This window comes from Numenius arquata, chromosome 4 (assembly GCF_964106895.1).
Source record: "Numenius arquata chromosome 4, bNumArq3.hap1.1, whole genome shotgun sequence".
Classification (NCBI taxonomy): domain Eukaryota; kingdom Metazoa; phylum Chordata; class Aves; order Charadriiformes; family Scolopacidae; genus Numenius; species Numenius arquata.
Window position 1 is genome coordinate 14,081,274 of NC_133579.1, and position 21,171 is coordinate 14,102,444.

Genomic DNA, 21,171 nt, shown 5'->3' on the forward strand with positions numbered 1-21,171 from the left:
TTTAAAATGTTTGACTATTTAATCCCTAGCACTGAAGCCTGGATGGGGATTAGAATGGCCACAGCGTACACAAGTGATGAGAGCCGGGGTGTGTTCTCAGCTTCCCTGAAGCTTAAATTCATCCTCCTCTCCTGCGTTTTAGCTGCTTATTCACTCTATTATTCTTTTATCACCAGGAGTAACATTAGGATGCCAAAAGCATGAATGAAGTCACAGTGAGAACTTCCTTCTATGCGTGGTACATAGAATTAAGCTTCAGGTGTGTTTCAGGAGGCTGCCTCAAGAACCTGTGACTCACGAGCCTTGTACCAAGCACGCACTGCCATACAGTCATGGCCAACTTTCTCCTGGCAAAACCTGGCAAGTGATTTGATCTCCATCCATTGATCTCCACAGATTAAGTGGACACTAGATTGGGAATTCAGCCTCAGAAGACTACAGACGCTTTAACGAAAAGATTATTTTTCACCAAAAGAGTAACAGACAGTGATATATATTTGCTATGAATTGGCGGAATCACAGCCGTTTACTTGGCTTCTGTAGGGAGAAGCATCTTTCTTTTCTTGAACTTATAGAAAAGGGATTAATTCATGAGTAACAAGGTTTAGAAAACAATGGGTACGGAGAAAAAGAGACCAGAAAAATGAGTAATACCCAGAGATCAGTGAGGAAAACACATCGACTCTCTTCTCCTGGTTACTTTTCCGGACCTTTCTTGCTTACACTGCCATCAGAGTATGTAACTTTTTCTCCAATACTAAAATTTCAATTGATACCTGAAATACAGTTCAATACTTTTTAACTGCAAGGGATCAGAAGCAGGGGAAAAAACTCCTTGTTTGCTTTTACATCTGGTGAACAAAACAGCCCAGACACCAGTTGTTAATGATGCACAGCCCTGTTTACCAGGGCTAAGAGCCCTGAGAACCAAACTCCCTCTGAAGTTTTGGAAGGCCGCACTGGGAGAAGGTGGCAATTTCTTCAGAGGTCCTCACCTTCGTGCACAACCTACGCAAACTCTGTTTTGAAGTGTGTCCATACTTTTTTGAAGTACGCTCCCCCCTCTTCCCTCTGGTTTTTCTTTTTGTGCGTCTGTTTGCTGCTGCTGGCTGGACCTGGCAGTGGAAGTGCTGAACAACAAGAGCGGGTCCAGCCCTATTGCTGACTCAGACCTAAGAGCTCATCAGATTTCACCGCTGCGTTCCACATTTTGGTACCCAAAAAAATTCAGATACTTATCTAAACCAAACTTCTTGAGGGAGAACTATCCCTAGGAAGGATAGTTCCTGCGAGGGCCGATACACGCTTCAGCAAGAGCCTATCAGTGTGCAGCAGAAGGCGTGCCAAGTGCGCTTGAAGCCATAGATACCTACAGAACTTCAACTCAGTCTGACTGGATAAATTACCCAGTTAATTGCCTTGGGATTCATATTTACATTCAAAAAAAGGATACGCAGGTCTGAGGTCAAATCATTAAGGTGTTCCATTAAAAACTTTGTTTTAGGCAAACGGATTTCAGAAAAATTCTTTTGTAATGTAAAATGGAACCATCTGTACATAAATTTGGGGAGTTATTTTGATGTTATGTTTATTGATATAATTATGTTGTTATTAAGCCATTTACTGTTTCAGGCTCCTAATAGCTATGAGGGCTTGTTAACAATACTCTGAAATCACAAGGAAGTCTCTTCTTTCCCTTTGGTTTGGAAAGAGAAAACAAAAATTCTAAATGTGTTTATTTCCATGTTTATATTTGCATGTAGCATCTACTTCCTTTAATGTGAAAATTTTATGGTCACGAAGCTTTTGTCTCAATTTGTTTAGCTTTACTGCTTGAACAGACATATTATTATCAGCACAACAGTATGACAGCATATTACTTGGCAGTGTTTAAAGAAAGAAAAGTCCCAAGGTGAATTATTTCTTCATATTCACTTTATTATTCTTAAAGAAGTAAGAAGACCGATATTGCAATTACTACAAAAAGAAATAATTACAAAAATTATGGTGCTAATAACCCACTGTATCTTAAATTGTTTCCTCTCTGGAGTTGGAGATTATTGGTTTTCCAGTTTCAATTTTGAAAAGGAAAAGTCTCCCACACAGCTCAGCAAAACAGATTGCTGAAAAGAAGGCTTTCACTGGCTTGTCGCTTGATTCAGAGAGACAGAATATAGCAGATTCTGCCAAACTGCTCAAAACCCCAACTAGCTTCTGAAAGCATTTTCTCTTCTGTAATACTAAGGGGCCGTTACCCAGGATTCCCGTGGACAACTGGCTGGACCAACAGAGAGAAGAGCAGAGGTAGGCAAAGCATCCATACAGCAACAGACTTGGCTACCCAGCAAATAAATCTTCGTTTAAACAGACACCAAAGCAGTACCAGAAGCCTTCAGTGTATATTTAATGCAGTGAGTAGCATCTCCAAGAAATACACCTATCAGGAAGGTGACACAAACACAACTTTACAGATTAATTATTTAAACTCCTAGAAGTTGCATGGCTTTAAGCATTTAAACTCTGCTTTCCTTCTTTATGAAAAACAACAAGTAACTAGATAAGAAGTTCAACAAAAATTGTCATCGGTATCGCAAATAAAGTTAAGTAGGAGGGTGGGGGACTACAAGGTAACGTCATCCTATTTGCTCCTGTTTACTGTAAAGTACATCAAGAATTTGTATTTTTTGCCCCATTTGACCTCCAAAATGGATGAAATCCATTACATCTTGTCAGAGAAGCTTGGTAAGGAACACAGAGTGAGAGGTGAACCCAGTAATTAAATATGTTGAAAGGTTTCATGATAATTTAAAATCAATGATGGATTTACCACAGCAGAATCAAGAAACAAGAGCCAAGAGGAAAGAAATGGGATAACATAAACCAAGAACTTGGGTACCTTCCCTGGAGGGTAGAGAATTAGCATTAGACAGAATAAAATGTTAAAAATCACAAGACACAAAAGTCTTAGGGAGGATCATTTGAAGTAGTTAGCAAGATTCAAGGAGTTAGTTGAAATATGGAAAGAAAAGAAAAACATCCCCACCAAACGGCCTGTTGGGCTTTCAACAGGTTAAAAGCCCGTCATAGCCAGGAGGTAGCTCTTAACAAACCTCGTGGCACGCAGGGAAGTTCTCAGTTTCTTCCCTGGCAAACTCACTTCAAAGCAAAGTTTGTAAACATCTTCGGGGAGGGGGGGCAGAAAATTACAGTGGGTTTCAGAAACATTTACAAGTGTTTTGCAGAAATGAAACTTCAGTTAACGAGATCAGTTTCGCTCGCCGGGTGGAGGATGGTTTTTCAGTCCCCAAGGTCAATGACAACCAGTACGGAGAAGCCTTTAAGAGTGTTAAACTAAATAGCACACGGCCTTCTTCAGCATTATGGAGGAGAAAGTTGTGTAAACAGTGCGGTGACTGTCTCATGCACATCCTACACTCAGTAATGTTACTCAAAATTGTGCAAAAGTAATGGCGCACAAACCTAAACAAACCCCCTTTCGCAAACTTTTACTTCACGGAGATGAAACTTTGACGCCAGAAAAAGTCCTGGACAGATATCGCCGAGGCTATCTCGGAGAGATCCGTCACCCGAGACCAGTTTTACCTGGGCTTCTGCTGACAACATTGCCACCTTCCGCAGCCGCCGGGAAGGGCAGGGCGACGGGCGCTGCCGGCCCCGGGGGCACCGAGCCCGACTCGGGGACGGGCAACCCGGGGGCTCGGCCAGGCTGCCACCGCCCCTGGGAACGGCTGGGCAAACGCTACTTAGGAAAGTGTTTTCTCACCGCTGCGCTGCGGAAAACGATTCCTATTGGCAGGGATTTCTGGAAGAGAAACATACGGCTTTATAGAACGTTCTGGGCGCTACCTGGAACGCTCCCACCCTGCGAGGTGCAGCGCTGCCCCGAGCCCAGCCCCGCAGCCGTTCGCTCGGGTCTCTGGTGCCGCCCAGGGCAAGACCACACTGTAAACCCTTCAGCTCAATAACCCTAACCTAAAAGATGTTGTTTTCAACGATTCAATTGATTCAGCGTACAGCACAATCCCAAGAACAACTGCTCTGGTACAACGGAGGGATGACGAGCGCAGAACACAGAAGGGAAATAAAATCAAGGGAAAGCATTCTTCACCGGTAGAAGCAGCAGTAAAATAACCATAGTATTGAATGCATCGCCAATGTGACTGCTCCTGTCACTTCCAAAATATTTTAGGAAGCTGAGGAAAGCCAAAGCAGAAGGTAAGGGGAGGAGAGTATCACTCTCTCCATGCCCAGACTAAGGGATCTCTCGTTCCAGACTGCAGCCCTAACACATTTGGTTACGATCATGCCCAGTTTCAGTGAAGAGCAATAACAAACCACTGACTTCTCTGTTTTCATAAGGTAGGATTTACACATGTCAATATATGCATTTTACGTACATGTTAGAGAGGTCGAAGAGGTTGCACAGTACGGCTGGACTTTGTCTTGCTAGCTTGCAGGGAGTATTCTCCTCTGAATTATCCACAATACATGTATAGTTAATAAAGCAGTAGCATCATGATAGCAATTAAATAAACAAACTACAACTAATAATTAATTTATAACTAATAAATTTAGTCCACATTCTGGATGGAAAAATCACTCTACCTAAACATAGCCAAAGTACATCAGCACATCTGATAATGTAGGATAGGAAATTACTTCAAAGAAAAGCTTCAAAAACTTCAACACTGCTACCAAATAATATCTATATTAATTTAGAAAATGAGTGTTGAGAGTTTAATCTAAATAGACACAAAGGGGTTTTACATGTAAAATTACACATATTTCCAAATCTCAGACCTCTTCCATGAAGACATTTTTCACTCTGTAGGGTTTACCTAAGAACAAGATTTGTGATCACAGGTAAGGATCCTGACCAATTAACAACTGGCAGACAGAGGAAGAAAATACTTGTATAATGCAGTCTAATCTAAAAAAAAAAAAAAAGGTATAAAAGTTGATCGGTTTTTTTTTCGCCTTCCCTGTAAAGGTGTCATTAATATTAAGGTTGTGGAAATAATTCCCACCCACCCCCCCTCCCCGGCCTTGTTTTCTCTAAGCTGAGCTGGTCCTAAGGGCAATTTCAGGATAACCAGTAAACCTTATGGGATTCCATTCCTTCCTGAGCAGCAGTTCTCAAAAATCAGGAAATTACAGCCATATCTGAAGTGACCAGCAACCAAAGGCAATTCTCAAGGCTTAGGTGGACTGTTCTAGAAGTTGAGTACGTGGTATGTTGATGTTTGTTTTTAAAATGGCTTTGGCTTTGAGTATAGCTAGCAAATGGCTCCCTGCTAAACAGCAAGATTGGAAAGTGAACTCCTGGAGTCAAATATCTCCCAGCAAAATTAAACAATCACTTCACGCACAACTTCTCAAACCACAAGTCTTGAGTGTCAACCAAAGGAGGCTGCAAACAGATAAAGAAAATACTGGGCAGCTTATTTATTTCTTTGCGAGAGATGAAAGGAAAGACATATTTGGGAAGGTAATAAAGAACTATCCTATTCTATATAAAAAGTTTTCAAATACTTTGAAGAACAGCTATGATATAAATATACTGTAAATCTGGGCTCCTTTAAGCCTACAAACCCTGTAAGTTCCAGCAACAGCCCATATCAATAAATTTATCTCTTCCTCAATCTGTACATTCACAGTGCATAAAACAGTACCAGCCCTATTAAATTAATATTTATGACAAGCTCAGGGAAGCAGAAGACAAGCAGTAATTGCTAAGGCACAAATGCAACGTACAAGTCTCACACAGCCCACGTTTCTCAAAACTGAACCTCAGGTTGGAGGAGTAATTTGTTCCCGGGAAGCACACAAGGCAGACATGCCGTGCCATGCTGGGAAGACAAATGAAAACACAAATAATCAATGTAATTTATGGTTTTATACAGAATCTAAAGTGTTCTCAAAAGTTAGTCCTTTCAGTGTGTTGTAGCATGCAGCATTCTAGTAGATATTCTGGCATTTTTTTCGGAGTAGTTATGGTCTACAATGCCTGTTCCAACAATATTTGGGAGATGGCAGAAGGGAGTATTTCTTCACAGCCTCAGTCCAAATTACAAGGTATTAGCTGAAAATGCTGACAGACTTGGGTTTGCACTAGTACGTGTGCTGCAAACAGCAGCAGCAGCTTCAAGGTGGACATTCAGGCCTTTCTTTTACACCAGACCATGGAGACTGACTATGGAAAATGATTCCCAGGAAGATTATGTGAAGTCCATCATCATGATCTGCTCTACAACAAACATGCACCGCTTAATAAAAAAATAAGAATCCAAGACTTAAGAAAAGAAACATCAAAACCAGAAACATCCACAGAAAAGTTCACTAGGCTTCTTAACTCTTTTATCAAGGAGAAAGACAACAGATATCATTTCAGGAGTCCAAAGAGGCTAAAGAGAAGGGAAAAAAAACCCTAAACCAAACACACACACACACACACACACCCCTTCCCACATACTGCCAAGTATGATTTTTTTGGAGCTACATCAGTGATTTGGCTTTCAAAACACACAGTGAATGTCTCAAAGGTAAAATTGATGGTTGTACACCACTTCTAATGTCATGGATACCGTTCTGATACTTCTGCTGGGAGAAACTCAGTCTGCCAGAAGGCCGTACTGGGACAGTAACAAGAGGAATACTTTTCCAAGACATCTCAGGAAGCTGTCAAAGGAGCCTACCACTCCAGGAGAAGTAATGCACTGCAGTCTGCATGGTTAGTGTTGACTCAGAAGATTGGTAGGCAGAAAAGCTTCATCAAACACAGAAAAGGCTGCACTGAATGTTTCACAGCTGAACTGCTTTATATACTAAAGTACATTCTTGCTGCCAAAAATACATAAAACCAAGGGCATTTTTTCCATGAGCTTTTACTGACAGGAAAGCAATCTGCCCGGTAGAAGTATGAGCAAAATTTTTTTCCCCCTTGCCCTCGCCCCCCAGGATGGCAGAGTTGTTTTAAATACTGCATTTTGGGTAGCAACATTCCAAATTTTTCAAATATTTGAAAGCAACATTCCCCTTTTGAAATACTTGGGGGTTTAATTATTATTTCTGCTTGGAGTATAGTAATTAACTTTTGCTTACCTACACTGAAATATGACATTAAGGAGAAGGAGTCTGAGAAAGCATACCTTCATGTTGAAGGGAATCACCAGACATGACCAGTTGGTAAACTCACACTTTATCCATCTTTTTGCCCATACAAAATTGCAAAAGGACACAAGCATATTTAGCGTGAAAACCCACTGTGGTATAAAATATCCAGTATATTCAAAGCCCAAGATAACTGCATAAAGAACTGCACTTAAAAATCTTACTGTAACTACACACCTACCATTACAGAAGCAAATCACACCTGCTAAAGAGAATAGTACTTGACTTTAAAATTGTTTCTTCATGACGATCTATGGAAATACATTGTATTTCACAAAGTGAAACTGCTGAACAGCAAGCCAACATGCAAAAATCATCATTTTTCAAAATGTAAGTTTAAGAAAATAGATTAGCAGATTGCTGATAATCTTAAAACATTTAAACAAACCCATTCACACAGTCAAAACTTGCTTTTTAGTGGTTAAACTACTGCAGGAATTTTGGCACATAGTCTTTTTACAAATTAAGTATTGTTTTACACATCCCAAATGTGTTAGTCATAAACATTAGCAGAGGAATACAAATCACAACTTTTTAATAACCCTACAGTAATTTTGAACTTGTTCATCTGAACTTATTTAGCTTGTTTTTCCTTCATGACTGGATAAAGCAGACTACAGGATTTTATGCAGTGCCAGGTCTTGGCTCCACCAGTTGCTCATTAAACAAGATCTGGAATTTAGCATTGGATTGAATGCACATGGGAACTCATGTGAAGCTGCTCGTATATCATTGATAGCTCCGTTGCTAACACAGAGTTTATCCAAGACCGTACATTTTTCGTTGACTTGAACAAAGCTGTTCGCCATCCTCTGTTTTTGACGTCAGTGGACAACTACCCACTAGCAGTATCTGTCACTACAAAATGCTTGGAATTTCCTCACTTATAAAAGCTGGAAAGTTTCAAGTACAGACCTTTCATTTAAAAAAAAAAAAGAAAAAAGTACACATTATTAGATTTTATTAGATTATTTTGTGATTATTAAGATAGGACTTTTTCATTCTCACTGAGTATTTTTTCCAATAACTTAAGAATTCAAACGTAAACAGCATCACTGACTGTAAGGAACGGATGTTTAAAACCATAATTTTCCTCTTCTGTTCCTAAAATCCATGGACTCAAATGTATGCTAACTCCTCAATACATAAGCACCATAGTGAGGTGACTAAGATTTTTCCCATTAACTGGACACTACAATAATTCCAGTAGGATCAATGTCGGATGGTATCTAATATTTAACAAAAATATAGAAAACCACCCCCCCAGCATAAACCAGGCTATTTACATTCACATCCTCTTTTCTACACTTCCTTTATTCTTACAAGTGAAGCAGCCCATATTGAAGAAAGTCATCCCGGTGGAGGCTCTCTCCGCAGCACAGAATTACCTCCTGAGAACACCACCCAAAGCTGTGTGCAGGCTGCCTGGGTCAGCCCTCGCTGCTCACGTGAGCCAGGAGCGTAGCAACTGACCGCCTGTACCCAATTCAGACACCCATCTGGACGCAGATGTATTCTAGCCCTGCTGGAGCTTTTCGTGCTGACAACAATGCATTTCAACCTTCATCTAAAAACCAAGCTGCTGCTTCGCAAACGCACCACTGGCTTCTGACCCCTCTGATTTGGCCGAAAGCAAACAAACATATCAACAAACCCCAGCACTTCATTGGTACAATACACTGGAAAGTCCCCCTTTTCAGCATGTCAAGATACCATCAGCTATTAGCCCACAGACAGAGTCATGTTTAAAAATCCATTTTTAATCATCTACAGAACTCTGGATCTACTATCTTGAGGCTCTCATCTTCCTGAAGTGTGTTTCCATTCTCTTCTCCATGGAAAACCCCTTTCATAGACAGCATTTCTTTCACCTTTGTTTCACAGGGTACAAATATTTTATGTATGACATTCAGATAATACATCTATCTGTGCCATAGTTATAAAAATAAACAAATCTATCTCACTGTAAAACTGTGATCATGTTACTGTGTTTATTAGACATGGCCCACATCCGAAATACCAGGTATCTGTTGCTTCAGGTGGTTGTGACAAATCACAGAAATGGCATAAATGACTTGTTCTCCTTTTGGAATCAAAGCTTTGTAATTCTGTACTTTTGCAATTATGTTATCCACCTATGAATGAGCATAATTATTTATTGATTTGACTACTAAGAAAAGGTATTATTTTGATTTTCTACAGGCAAGGTGAACAAACACAAATAATCTCTTTAGTTCCAGAGACATAAAATAGGATATCCCTGGGAAGCTCTACATATACAACTTTCTCCCTTTACAGAAGGGGATGAATAAAAAAATAAAATTTATTTTTAAAAATAGAAAAATGAGTAAAATTCTAAGTACAACTCTGTCAAAATGGATAAAGCAACAGAAGGATTGCAGAAATTATATTAAAAGCTTGTTAGAGACAACTTTCAGTTCATAAAAAGTATACATATTCCTATTCTCAAAAGACGTCTTTTAAAGTGATTGCACTAGGAAAGGTATATCCTAACAAAACCAAACCAAAACAAGACACTTGGCAAGGAACTTGCAGCTGCTTCAGCTCCTTCTGAAAGAAACTTCAATTTTCACAACTCCATGATCTCTGAGAAGCAATTCCAAGCAGATGATATGATCTGATCTTTGGCTCCAAGGCCATTCCCCTATGTACTTTAGAAATAGTGCCCACACTGGCTTTACAGCTCTGAAGTTTTGTAGAATTTTATCTTCTGAGTGAGCCTCGTCCCTCTTATCAGGGTTCTCCCACTCTGCTATTGTAACATCTTCAAAGAAAGAATGTAAGGGCAGAGCTAACATCTTTCTGATGGGAGGGATCTGACTGGCGATCTTTTTTCCCCCTTTCCCATACGTTTGAATATTTATATGTATGTATGTATTTATAAATGCTTAGATTCATCAAAGGAAGATGGTGACCATAGATCGGTTTTGTCCAGCTGATCAATCAAGCATTCAAAGAAGCTGCCTCTCTGTGGAATAAGTAGAGAAACTGATTTTATGCAAAAGATGTTCCTTACATGTCTTTAATTCATATTTGTATTTTACCTTTGTGGAATGAGAAAGTTTTAAAGGATATAGATACTTTCCTTCTTACAGAGCAGCAGCAGGTCATTTCTGCATTTCATTACTATATGAAGCCCAAAATCCTACTTTCACATGATCTTTCCTGTGATAGGGAGATATTCTGTAACAGCGTTCTTAAATGCTTCCCTTGATGGTGAGAGCAACAGTGATGAAAAGTCTCTATCTTCATCAAATGGAAGGCAAACCCCCTTTAACACCAGTCACACTGGTTCAAAACACCTCTTTCATGTTGGCTCCCTGTGTTGGTACTCTCATTGCTCATCAAGATTATGAAAGACCATGCAATGTAAGACGGCGTATTAAGTAAGACAACACAAAAATCACAGTAATATATCCATTTATCGTTAAATCCTGTTGTTGAGCCAAGAAAACAGCCTACGGCATATCCAGGATAATTCTAAAGTAGAAGAATACATAAATCCACAAAGCTAGATTGCTTCCCGTACATAAACTTGTTGAGAGCTTGCTTGCATATTTCTACAGCAACTTCCATCATTGGCCCACCTTAAAGGACTTGAGAGGTTTCATCACTGTACATCAGCTGATCTGCAGCAATGTTTTGTGTGAGCTCTTCTTGGCAGTAAATAATTCAAACTCTTCTAAACCCCTCTCACTGAGGAGAGACCTAATCTACTGTAACACAAGTAGAAATGAGAAGTCCACATTAAACACTTTCACCAGGCACTGGAACGCTTTCAAAGCTGAGTAATTATGATTCCCTGTGGTTTCATAGGTTAAGAGAAACTAAAGAACAACTTTGAAGTTGCTTGTTGGTGTCAGTGTTAAGTGTTTTATATACTTACCATATGGAGTTCCTAAAATAAACTCTTTTTTTTTTTTTTTTTTAAGCAGAGAGAAGTTGCATAGGCAATAGCAGCTATCCAGCCAAGGATCCTGTCTTCTGCAGTGCATAAGGGCCAATGTTTACAGGCAACATTAGAAGAGAACACAAAGTGGTTCTGTCCTGTTCATGCCGTCCCAGCCCTCCAGTTAGCAGCAGCACGTGAACCTCCTCAAGCAGAGGTTTCGTACCAGACCATCACATTCAATAGGCATGGATTGATCTCTGAGCCTGTACAAATCAAACGTGATCTGTGGTTTACTTTGCTATTGCCAACAACTGTATTAACATCAACATACTTCTAGTAGTTTAACTTCAGAAATACATTTCAAAGTTGTTAAATTTAATGGCAAGGGAAAAAATTCTAATCTGCATAATTTTACTCAGGTTATTGATCTTGAATACTCAACAGCAAGCATATCTATGAGCAGGAGGCAGGAGTATCTGAAGGAAACTGTCTATTCTCAAGCCCTGCTGTCAGGAGAAAAATGAAACTTTAAGTCTCTAAAAATATCAGCTCTTACCACTTTCTGTTAGGTATTGTAAATTATTTCTGTCGTTTTTACAATTAAAAAAAAAACCCATCCCAGGTAAGTTGAAGCCATAAAATCATCACTGGTGGAACTGGGAAGCCTTTGTTCCCATTCTCTCACATCTTCGCAGTATCAAGCAGTCTTCATTTTTTGCTGGATACGTATTTCTGCAAAGCCAACGAAGACTTAGTGATCGATTTAATTACACTCAGTAGTAAGCTTTTTCTTTTCTGGCTGTTAAAAACACTTAATGATTCAGATTCAATTTGTAAAAATTATGAGGTGTTCATTTAAAATCTTAATCCAAGAAATTGCTCAGGTACTGCAAAGACAACCGAAGGCAAGTCCATGCAGGCAGGGGCAGGCAGGGCTGAGTTCTTTTGCCTGTTGTGTTCCCAGCTGGCCAGACACAAACCAGGTCCAGCCCAAACCACGCAATTGTTTTCATGTGATGTGTCCAAGTTAATAGGCTTTATTTAGATACAACACTGCAATAATACTTCTATATAGCCTCAAGATCAGAGCAGGCTCCCATCAGACGCCTCAGAGCCCAGGCAGTTGAGCTCCTTCCTCCACCAAACACATTGGTTTGAAAAATGTTAATCAGCCTGTCGGGGTTGCTTTCCCTATAGCAAGTGACAATTCTCACATGAAATCCCTTTCATTCAAAACTGTAAATATGTACCTTAAGACACTTGACACTGACCCAAAGAAATCCATATCCAATTATAAAGAAATCAGGGCTCAGACCTACAAATTCTTACCCTCACACAAAGCTCCCCTGAAGTCAGTGGGACCACTCTCATGAGCAATGTCCATGACAAGATTCTTATAACCATCCTCCAGTCAATATTTTATTTTTTAAACTAAATTGCTTGTGCTGAAGTATCATGGGATTCTGTATGCAAACAAATACCAACAAATATATCAACAAATCTCTAAACACCGCTTCCCAAACTATTTATGTAAGTCTACTGCCAGAGACGTTTCACATACCAAGCTGTGCGCTGGGTCCACAACATGTACAAATACAGTTACAAAAGTAAAGTCTAATTTTACAAAGTCTCCAAAATGATGCGTTCAAATTTTGCCCACAAATAATCACATAAGAAGCCAGCAGCCTGAGTGTCTGCATCTTGCCTACTCAATCAGCTGCCTGGTCAGAAAGCAAAAAGCAAAGTCAGAACATAATTCTGGGGTGTTACTTTGAAGATATCGGGAAATTCTACTCTCAGGGCATTACTTTACAGCAGCAGAAGCTGTCCACTTGTAAATCACCCCATCTCATCCCATTCTGCCTTACCATACATGTAATTCAACATACAGGACAATGATGCAGTGTGCCCTTGTTGTACACACCAGTCATTCAAGGATTATCTCTCCATGCATCTACTGCTTTTTTTGTTCCCTTTTGCTTCTGACTGGTGATATCAATAAGATACATAAATATGCTTATTCTACCAAGTCAGGGTTAGATTTAGTTAATTTGTTTTTACACTAGTCACAAATTTGAATCAACAGGAAAGCATTTCAACACAAACAGTATTTGTTTTTAATGACAGAAGTACAAATTCAATGCAGAGTAGCAGAAACTACATTTCAGCATTCAGAGCTCTCAAGTACTAGTTCAACAGAGTAGAAGCTTGGAAATGCAACAGAGGAAACTTCCATTACATGTACAAGTCCAATTTCCAATTAATGTAAACTAAAAGTGCCAAGTAATAATCTAAAACAAAAACATCCTTCATCCTCCTTCCTCCCCGCCTCCAGTACGTTTAGCTTAACAGTATCCAGGCCAACTTCTTTTGACTTCTAGTTGAGTAAACAAAGAGACAAAGAGACGACTGACATTAAGATAATGCCAAACCAACAGAAAATAGGACTAGAGATGAGATATAATGCAGTTTTGCCACTATTGACTAATGTCTTTATAAAATGTCTTAAGAGCCACATAAGTAAGGAGAGCAACTCTGACAACACAGACATATCCCTTGCCCAAACATGCTGGTTTTATGAAATAACCTTTTGCTTACATGAAAAATGCATCCTTCTAAAATATAAAACAAAAGGAAATAAAAAGTGGTATTTCTAGAAGACAGCTGTGAAGTTTTCTCAAGAAATCTCAGTTCACATATATATATAGGAATGAGTTTTATGTCTAGAACATCTTAGAATTTAAACAAATGAGAAGCCTACGCTAGTGCAGTTACAGATGTTTGTAGTCTGGAAAGGATGGTATCAGTGCAGTTACATCTTCCCAGAGCACACATGGAACAAGCTGGAGCAGCCTGGGATTTACACATGCTAAGCACACTGACAGTGACCGTTCAGAAGAAGAAAAAAGGAGCAAAGAAAATACAAGTTTGAACCGTACCCTAGCTAAAACAGTTTTGCTGGTACAAAAATCTTTGTGTAGGTTAACGTCTATACAGGAAGATATGGCCACATAAATGCAACGCCTCGTGGTTTAAACACAACAGAGGAAACCTGAAGAGAAAACCAGAATTAAGATGGAAGCTTGTAGGAGGCAGAAACAAGAAGAAAACAAGGGGAAACAATAGCAAATGTAAAGCATGAAAAGAAGCTTGTTGAAGGAAAAGGTAAACAAGAACAAACATCAGTACCTTGAGGGGTGGGAGGAAGAGGGAAGAAAAAAAAAAAAAAGCAGTGACTTATTTCATGTCAGACTAGGACTTAATTAATATTCAATTGTATTTCTGGAGAAAGAAGTGAAAAGAGAGAGTGGAAGAGTGAAAAGAGAAGTAATATTCCCACTGCAAAGTTGTCTTGAATTTTTATGAGGGTCTTGAATTTTTATGAAGGACCAGACCTTCCAGCCTACAGCCACCAACCAGCTGCTTTACTAGAAATCTAATCACTTTATGCCATCCCTTAAAATCAGGAAAGTAATCCAATTCAGAAAAAATCACAAATGTAGACCAAACATTTTGAAGAATTCCAGAAAGGGTTGTGCTGAAGAGGGATTTGGGGAACTGAAGACAGTGACAGCAGCAGCAATGTAGAACTACCAAAAAGGTGCCTATCGATTCCTTAAGAATAGTGTGAATCTCTCATTTCTTGGGGCTTTTTTCCCATTTTTTCAGCTGTGTGTTGTTTTTGCTGAATGCCCTACAGTTAATACAGACTTTTCCAGTGAAACATTATCCCCATACTCCCAACAACAGACGAGCATTCCTGAACTACTTTGCTACCAGAAAGTATGCACTTTATTGGCCTTATCATTGATAAGACATTGCTCAGGCCTTTCTATCACTCTAAACATGAAAATATTAAGTGAAAACAAAACTGAAGCCCTGAGCAACACTAGAGGCATTATGCTACACATTCAGTTGTTATCTGACCTACCTCTAAGGTATATGTCACAGTCTCTGCAGCTGCCAGAGACAGATGACCACAAGAAAGTCCTGGTCCTCCCTCTACCCCCAAGGTCTTTCCTACAACAACGCAACCAGCGTTCTACCAACCCCCATTGTTCTGCGGTGGTACAGCAAACGTGGCCAGTTCTCTCTACTCACCATGGAGGGTAGATGTGGATGACATCCTGCGGCCTGCTCTTCAGGTGAGCTGCCGTCTCTTTGGCAAAGAGGACTTTGAGTATTGGTTCTCCCGCATTGATGACAGCATCCTCAGGTGAAAGTGTAGTAGGAGACTCTTCCAACTGCTGGCAGATGGCAACTTGTATTGTACACTCCTCAAACATTTCTAAGATCTTCACAATTAAGACACCAGATGTATCTGGAAAGTAAATTAAAATGAAAAATACAAATGCAAAGTCTGGATGAGGAGAAAGAAATTCTGGCATTCTGAAGATGTGCATCCCTCTGATCTCCGCAGATCAGCCTGACTGCAAAAAATCCACATATGAGTAGAATACATTGTTTATACAAGAATACAAGACTTATGTTCAGGTTTTCTGGTCATTTTTCTTTTCTTTATAGATACTACTAACTGTGGAGACAGAAGCCTACCTGCACTTCTTCCAAACACCAATGAAATCATAAACTCCTTACAAGAAGCCCTTTTCCATGGCATTTGAACTTTTTTAATCTTGCAACTCATTCACTTTGTTCAGTCTTTTTTTATTAGATACTGCACAAAAAAAAATTATTTAAAAAGAGAAAAATCACACTGTGTTTAAAGTGAAGCTGTGTTTGCCCTCCTTGAACTTTCTCAAAGCAACAGTTGTCTGGGACCAAGTCAGAGAAGTACTTGTTGGCTACACGGTGTCTAAAAGCTGATAATTCACATTTTGAGATGAATGTGGAGAATGAGGGAGTATGATAGATGCACTGCCCAAAAATAATTATTGTAAAACTGATCATCCATTTTTGTCAGTAGGCAATCAGGATATAGAAAGCTCTCTTATTTTAAAGCAACATGAACAGATAGCAGCATTCCCGCAGTATAACTCTAAGCACTTTTGTCTACGCTGAACAAGAAACAACTTTGCACTGCAACGAATTTACTTCTGGCTCCTTTTGCAGTCTGCACAGGGCAACAGCTACTCAGACAGATCTGGGTCTCTACTGTAAGATTATTTCAGATTTATTCTCTTTCTTACCTAACTCTGCTCAGATTTGTACTTGTCACTGAAGGGAGAATTGTCATTATCTACCTGTTGAACGCTACAAGCAGTTAGTGGGGAAAGACAGGGTGCCAGAGGACAGAGAAGCAGAGGCCCAATTCTACCCATTTTGATTCAGAAGCTACATTAGGAAAAACACAGCGACCCAGGAAAAACAGCTGATAGAAATTATTGTCTTCCCACAGCAAAGAAGAAGCAGGGGAGGAACTATGAACGTGATACTGGAACTTAACAGCAGAGCTGTACTAGTTATTTGTTTGTTTATTTTAAGGCCCATTTCACAATTGTGAATGCCTTTCCTTTGGAAAATAAATCAAAATATTTTAGTTTCAGTTTATGAGAAACTTCAGAAAAAATTAACCCAACCCTCAAGAAACCTAAACCAAAGAAACTGGGCCCTAAAACCCTTCAGGTTTATCCAATAAAGTTAAAATCTACCAAAAAAAAAAAAGAAAATATTTTGTCCCTGTTTTGTATTCCTCAGTCTTTATTACATTTTATACTGAAACTAAAATAACGTAATTTTGAAATATAAAACTGAAATGTTCCCCAAACCACTTTTATGTGAACCAAATTTTCATCACATGCAACATGCTTCTGCAAAGCGATGTTTCCCATGAACCGGTATTTTCCAGCAGGATAAAGGGTTCCACCAGAAACTACATAAGCCATTTCTGTCCAAGCCATTACAGCTCGACCCCCTTTTCCAGATCTGAGAAGCAGGGGTAAGAGAACCGATCCTTTCTGCCAAGTTCTTTGAGATTGGCTGATGAAGAGAGACGGTTGCCACCGCTATTACTCCTCACCACTGTCACTTTCTTGTGGACAGCTGTAAGATTGCAGTGCCACTCCAAATACTCACTGCACTGTGTTAAAGTCTGCTTATGTGCAAACTTCTGCTAAGTGTGAGCGCGGACTAGTTTTCTATGCCTAAAGGCAAAGACTTAGAATATTCACACTTGAATTCTGCTTTGCCTGACTAGCTGCAGTTGTGGTCCTCTGTCAACCCCAAGTCATCTGGCACGCATAAACAAATTCTCCCAACCACAAAAATTCTTGGCCTTCAAAGTAACTGAGTAGTTACCTCTCCCCTCTGGACATACTGCACAATTTGCATTTCCATCCACTTAAAAAAACCCAACAAACAAGTCACAAAAAAAAAAATCAACTTCAATTTTGAAACACACCAACAGTTTATTTAAAAAAAAAAAAAAAGTATTAAGACAGCTCATGAGAGAGACTGTTCGTCACTTCAGAACTAAGGATTTCTTACATGCAGAATTTTATGACAATTCTTACTGGTCAGCAGCAGATGTTACTCAGCTGAAAAAGCAGGTTAAAGCAGGTTTAAGACAATGAATGACATTTTTCTTTTTAATACCTCTGACTATAAACCAGTTAAAAATACTGGGTAAATCAACAACTACATCTCTGTGAAAACTTCTAAAAGGTATCGGAGGAAAAAACAGTACCAAGGTGCCAGAGCCTCTTGCAAGCTGGTCTTAAAGTTGGTGCAAACACTGGGAGCTGATGCTAAATGAAGCTGAATGCTTCTACATTAAAAACAGCAAAATTTCAACAACTAGCCAAGTCTCACAGTTGGCACACACACACATTCTACAGAACCACAATCTATTTGTTTATTTAGATGTGCAGAGATAGTTTAATTTAATTACTCAGAAATTATTATTACTGCTGCTGATAGAATACTCTCTCAAACAACATGGCAAAACACTTCGGATTCCTGGCATGTGATGAAACACCGAAGTTCAGAATGTAGCCTCGTTTTTAATTCATTTGGCTCTTGTATTGTTATGTCAATCAAAAATAAATCAAACGTGTGGCTGCACATTGAAGGGAGAATTTGTGGGTGAGGAGATGGGCTGCGTCACTGCAATTTCTACAGTTTCCAGAGAAGTTTACTTGTTTGTTCATCCGTGTGAAAAGGTTACTTTCAGGTTTTACAATGTTCTCTTTCACCCTTGGATAATTCACAGAAGTTCTTGCTTTCTTGTTGAAGTCCTCATTCACTTAATTTCACTTGAAAAGCAGAATTACAGCCCAAGAAATTCAAACCTGCAGATGTGCAGGTTTCATGGCAATACTTGGTAATCTTAAACAAGGAAGAATACCTTACAATAATAAGTATTAAAAAAGGCGCAAGCAATAACTGTGGTGCAGTCCTGCCCATTCCCACACTGCATATTCCTTCATTTCCCATTCTGCTGCCTCGAGCACCCGGGAATTTCTTTCTTCAGGGTTAGTTTTTAACAAAATCAATGAGCTACTCCAGCTAACTGCAAAGCCACCAAAGCACAGGAGCAGATCCTAGGGAGAGGAAGGAACGAGCGATGGAAAGGGTGGAGGTAGGGCAAGAAGGGACTGAGGGAGGATGGTTCTTTGCAGCGACAGCCCAACTAGGCTGGATTAAGCCAATTTCAAATGCTATTCAGTTGCTTCTTTTCCCCTGCAGTGCCCAGGCTGGACTGTCCTTGAGAAGCTCCTTCAGCACACAGGAAGGACAGGAAAAGTGAAGTCTCTGAACAAAGACACCAGCTGTTCAAGGTGTGTGGTCCACAGGCACTTTTGATACCACAAATGTCCATATGTTCTACAACTCTTGGCCAGACTCTCTTTCACCTTTTTTGAGCCTCAGTGTTCACAATGGATAGACACCACACTACAGTAATGAAAATACAGGATAAAGTGTTATCTTTCAGCCACCAACTCTAGGCATAACACTGTATAGTGGAGGCACCCTGAGAAAGACAGAAGGAGTTAGAACTGCAGGTACTTATGGAATGCACGTTTAAAAAAACTTGTTTACTTATTTGAAGGTAACCTTTCTTCTCCCATTGAAAGACAAGTCCACATGCACACTGACAGAGAATGAACATACAGTTGCCTGGATGCGTTTAGAAATTCCACTCAAGGAGCAATTTGAAGACTGCTTAACAAAGTTCTTCTTTGGCACCAGATGCCTCTGCAACAGTGCAATGCTCGAGGTAGATAAGGATGGAACCCCAGATAGCTGCGTGATCAGCGTCAGCCATGAGTGCATTTCTCAGCAAAGCCCTGGGCACTCTGAGCTCCTGGTGACAGAGGGCTGTGGCAGCTCAGTGGTCCTGGAACACAGCCTGGCATGGACAGCTGCCCCTTCTAGCACCTCTCCGTAGCCTTCACACAGAGCCAGCTGGAAAGTCAGAGAAAACATCCACTGACACAGGCTCAAGGATCATTTGAAAGATCTGGCACCATGAACATAAACAGAGATCTTACTCATCCAAGGGACATGAAGTATAAATTCAATCCCTGACACACAAGGCTCAAGGTGCCACAAAGACAGATAGAAAGGCACTGATGAATCTGGTTGAATGTGAATTTTGAAGAGGCATTTGGGACGTACAACATGCCTCCTCTAAAGAGCGCCATTTAAAAGGAGGGGAAATCAGCAACCAGGGCCTGTAATGCTCCCTCACTTCTAACAAGATTTTCCATAAGAATAAAAACTTTCACAAAGACATGCAGCAACATGCTGACTACTAGTGATTCAAAACGTTGGTCAAAGAAGGGCCAGAGTACAGGAAAAATCAGGTACTGGTGATGAGCTGGGTTAGTTTCCAGCCACAAAGGTCACATCAATCCTTGGGTAAGTGCCACCCACTGGAAGGGAACAGACATAAGTCATTGCTAGATGGACCGTCATCAAACAAATTAATTCTTCCAGACCTCACAAGTGGTCCAGAATGACTGAAACCAGCAGGAGAGACTGACTGGTGGGAGGAACAAGTCACTTAAGCAGGGAAGTATCTCTGGTGAAGCCTCTCTATGACTGACAAGAACCTCTCTCATCTTGCAGCCAAGAAACAAGAAGCTCTCACAAAAGCCATCTGGCATCCCTGCCATGAGGGGGCTGGACAGGCAGATTCAGCACCACCCCACCAGCATACATAGGAGCCACATCTTCAGGCTCCTCAGAGAGAGATGAAGAAATCCTGATCCAAACCTAGGCAAACGGGACATCAATCTCTCACTACAGTTAGCTGAATCTTTGAAATCACAGGCAAAAGTCTTTTTGGCAACAGCAGTAATGGAACAAACCTGGCAAAGACCTTGAGCATAATTTCCAAAAAAGCTTGATAATTCACAATTGTGTGACCATAACAGGTCTATATTGCATGCATGGGTTCAGAAAAATAACCAGTAAGTTCTTGGTAGGAGAAAAAAAAAAATATTTCAAACTACTAAGAACACAGACACTAGTTCTGGTTCAGAAAGCCCCTAAGTCATATCTTTAGGAGATCATTGGGAGAATACTTTGGGGAAATATCATCAATTGTTATCCTTTGTATAATGTTTCCTAGGCATTTTGGTAGCTCTTGTCACTGCCAGAAGCAGGATCCCAAGCAAGAGGAACTTTTGGGTTGACCAACTAGCAGACCTGCTCTTAAATCCATAGTTTAATTATTTAATTCCAGGTGACCTCTGGGATGTCGGTCTCTCACTCCAATTTGCAAATTGGACATGAAGTAGCTCAATTAATCCACAAAGATATTTCAAGCGTGTGGGAGATGAACAAACAAATGTCACACTGAATGCATCAGTTTCCCTGGTTAGTTCCTTTCATTTCTGTTTATTATTTCAGTACACAGGGTGATGCTGCCCTTCAGTCATATACCATGTCATGTACCATGACATCAAAACATGTTTTGATGCAGTACTTTGCAGATGTTCTGCATTACTCTGAATTCCAGGAGGGTTAAAAAGAAAAGAAAATGAAAAGAGAAAAAGTTCCCCTTTTCTTTGGAGATCACAGACCCAGAGATCTTGAGCCTTTGAAAACTTCGGCACGACTCTACAGTCTCTGGCACAGTGAAGGCCCTTAATCTTCAGACC

The 21,171-nt window shown here is 40.0% G+C and overlaps 1 protein-coding gene across 1 annotated transcript in view; it reads right to left on the bottom strand.

Annotated features, from left to right (window-relative positions):
• Positions 1 to 21,171, bottom strand: part of SPIDR (scaffold protein involved in DNA repair) — a 206,165-nt gene that overhangs the window by 111,265 nt on the left and 73,729 nt on the right. Inside the window, exon 8 of the mRNA XM_074146132.1 lies at positions 15,206 to 15,425. Coding sequence (XP_074002233.1) covers positions 15,206 to 15,425 — 220 coding nt within the window. The remainder of the gene's footprint in view (positions 1 to 15,205; positions 15,426 to 21,171) is intronic.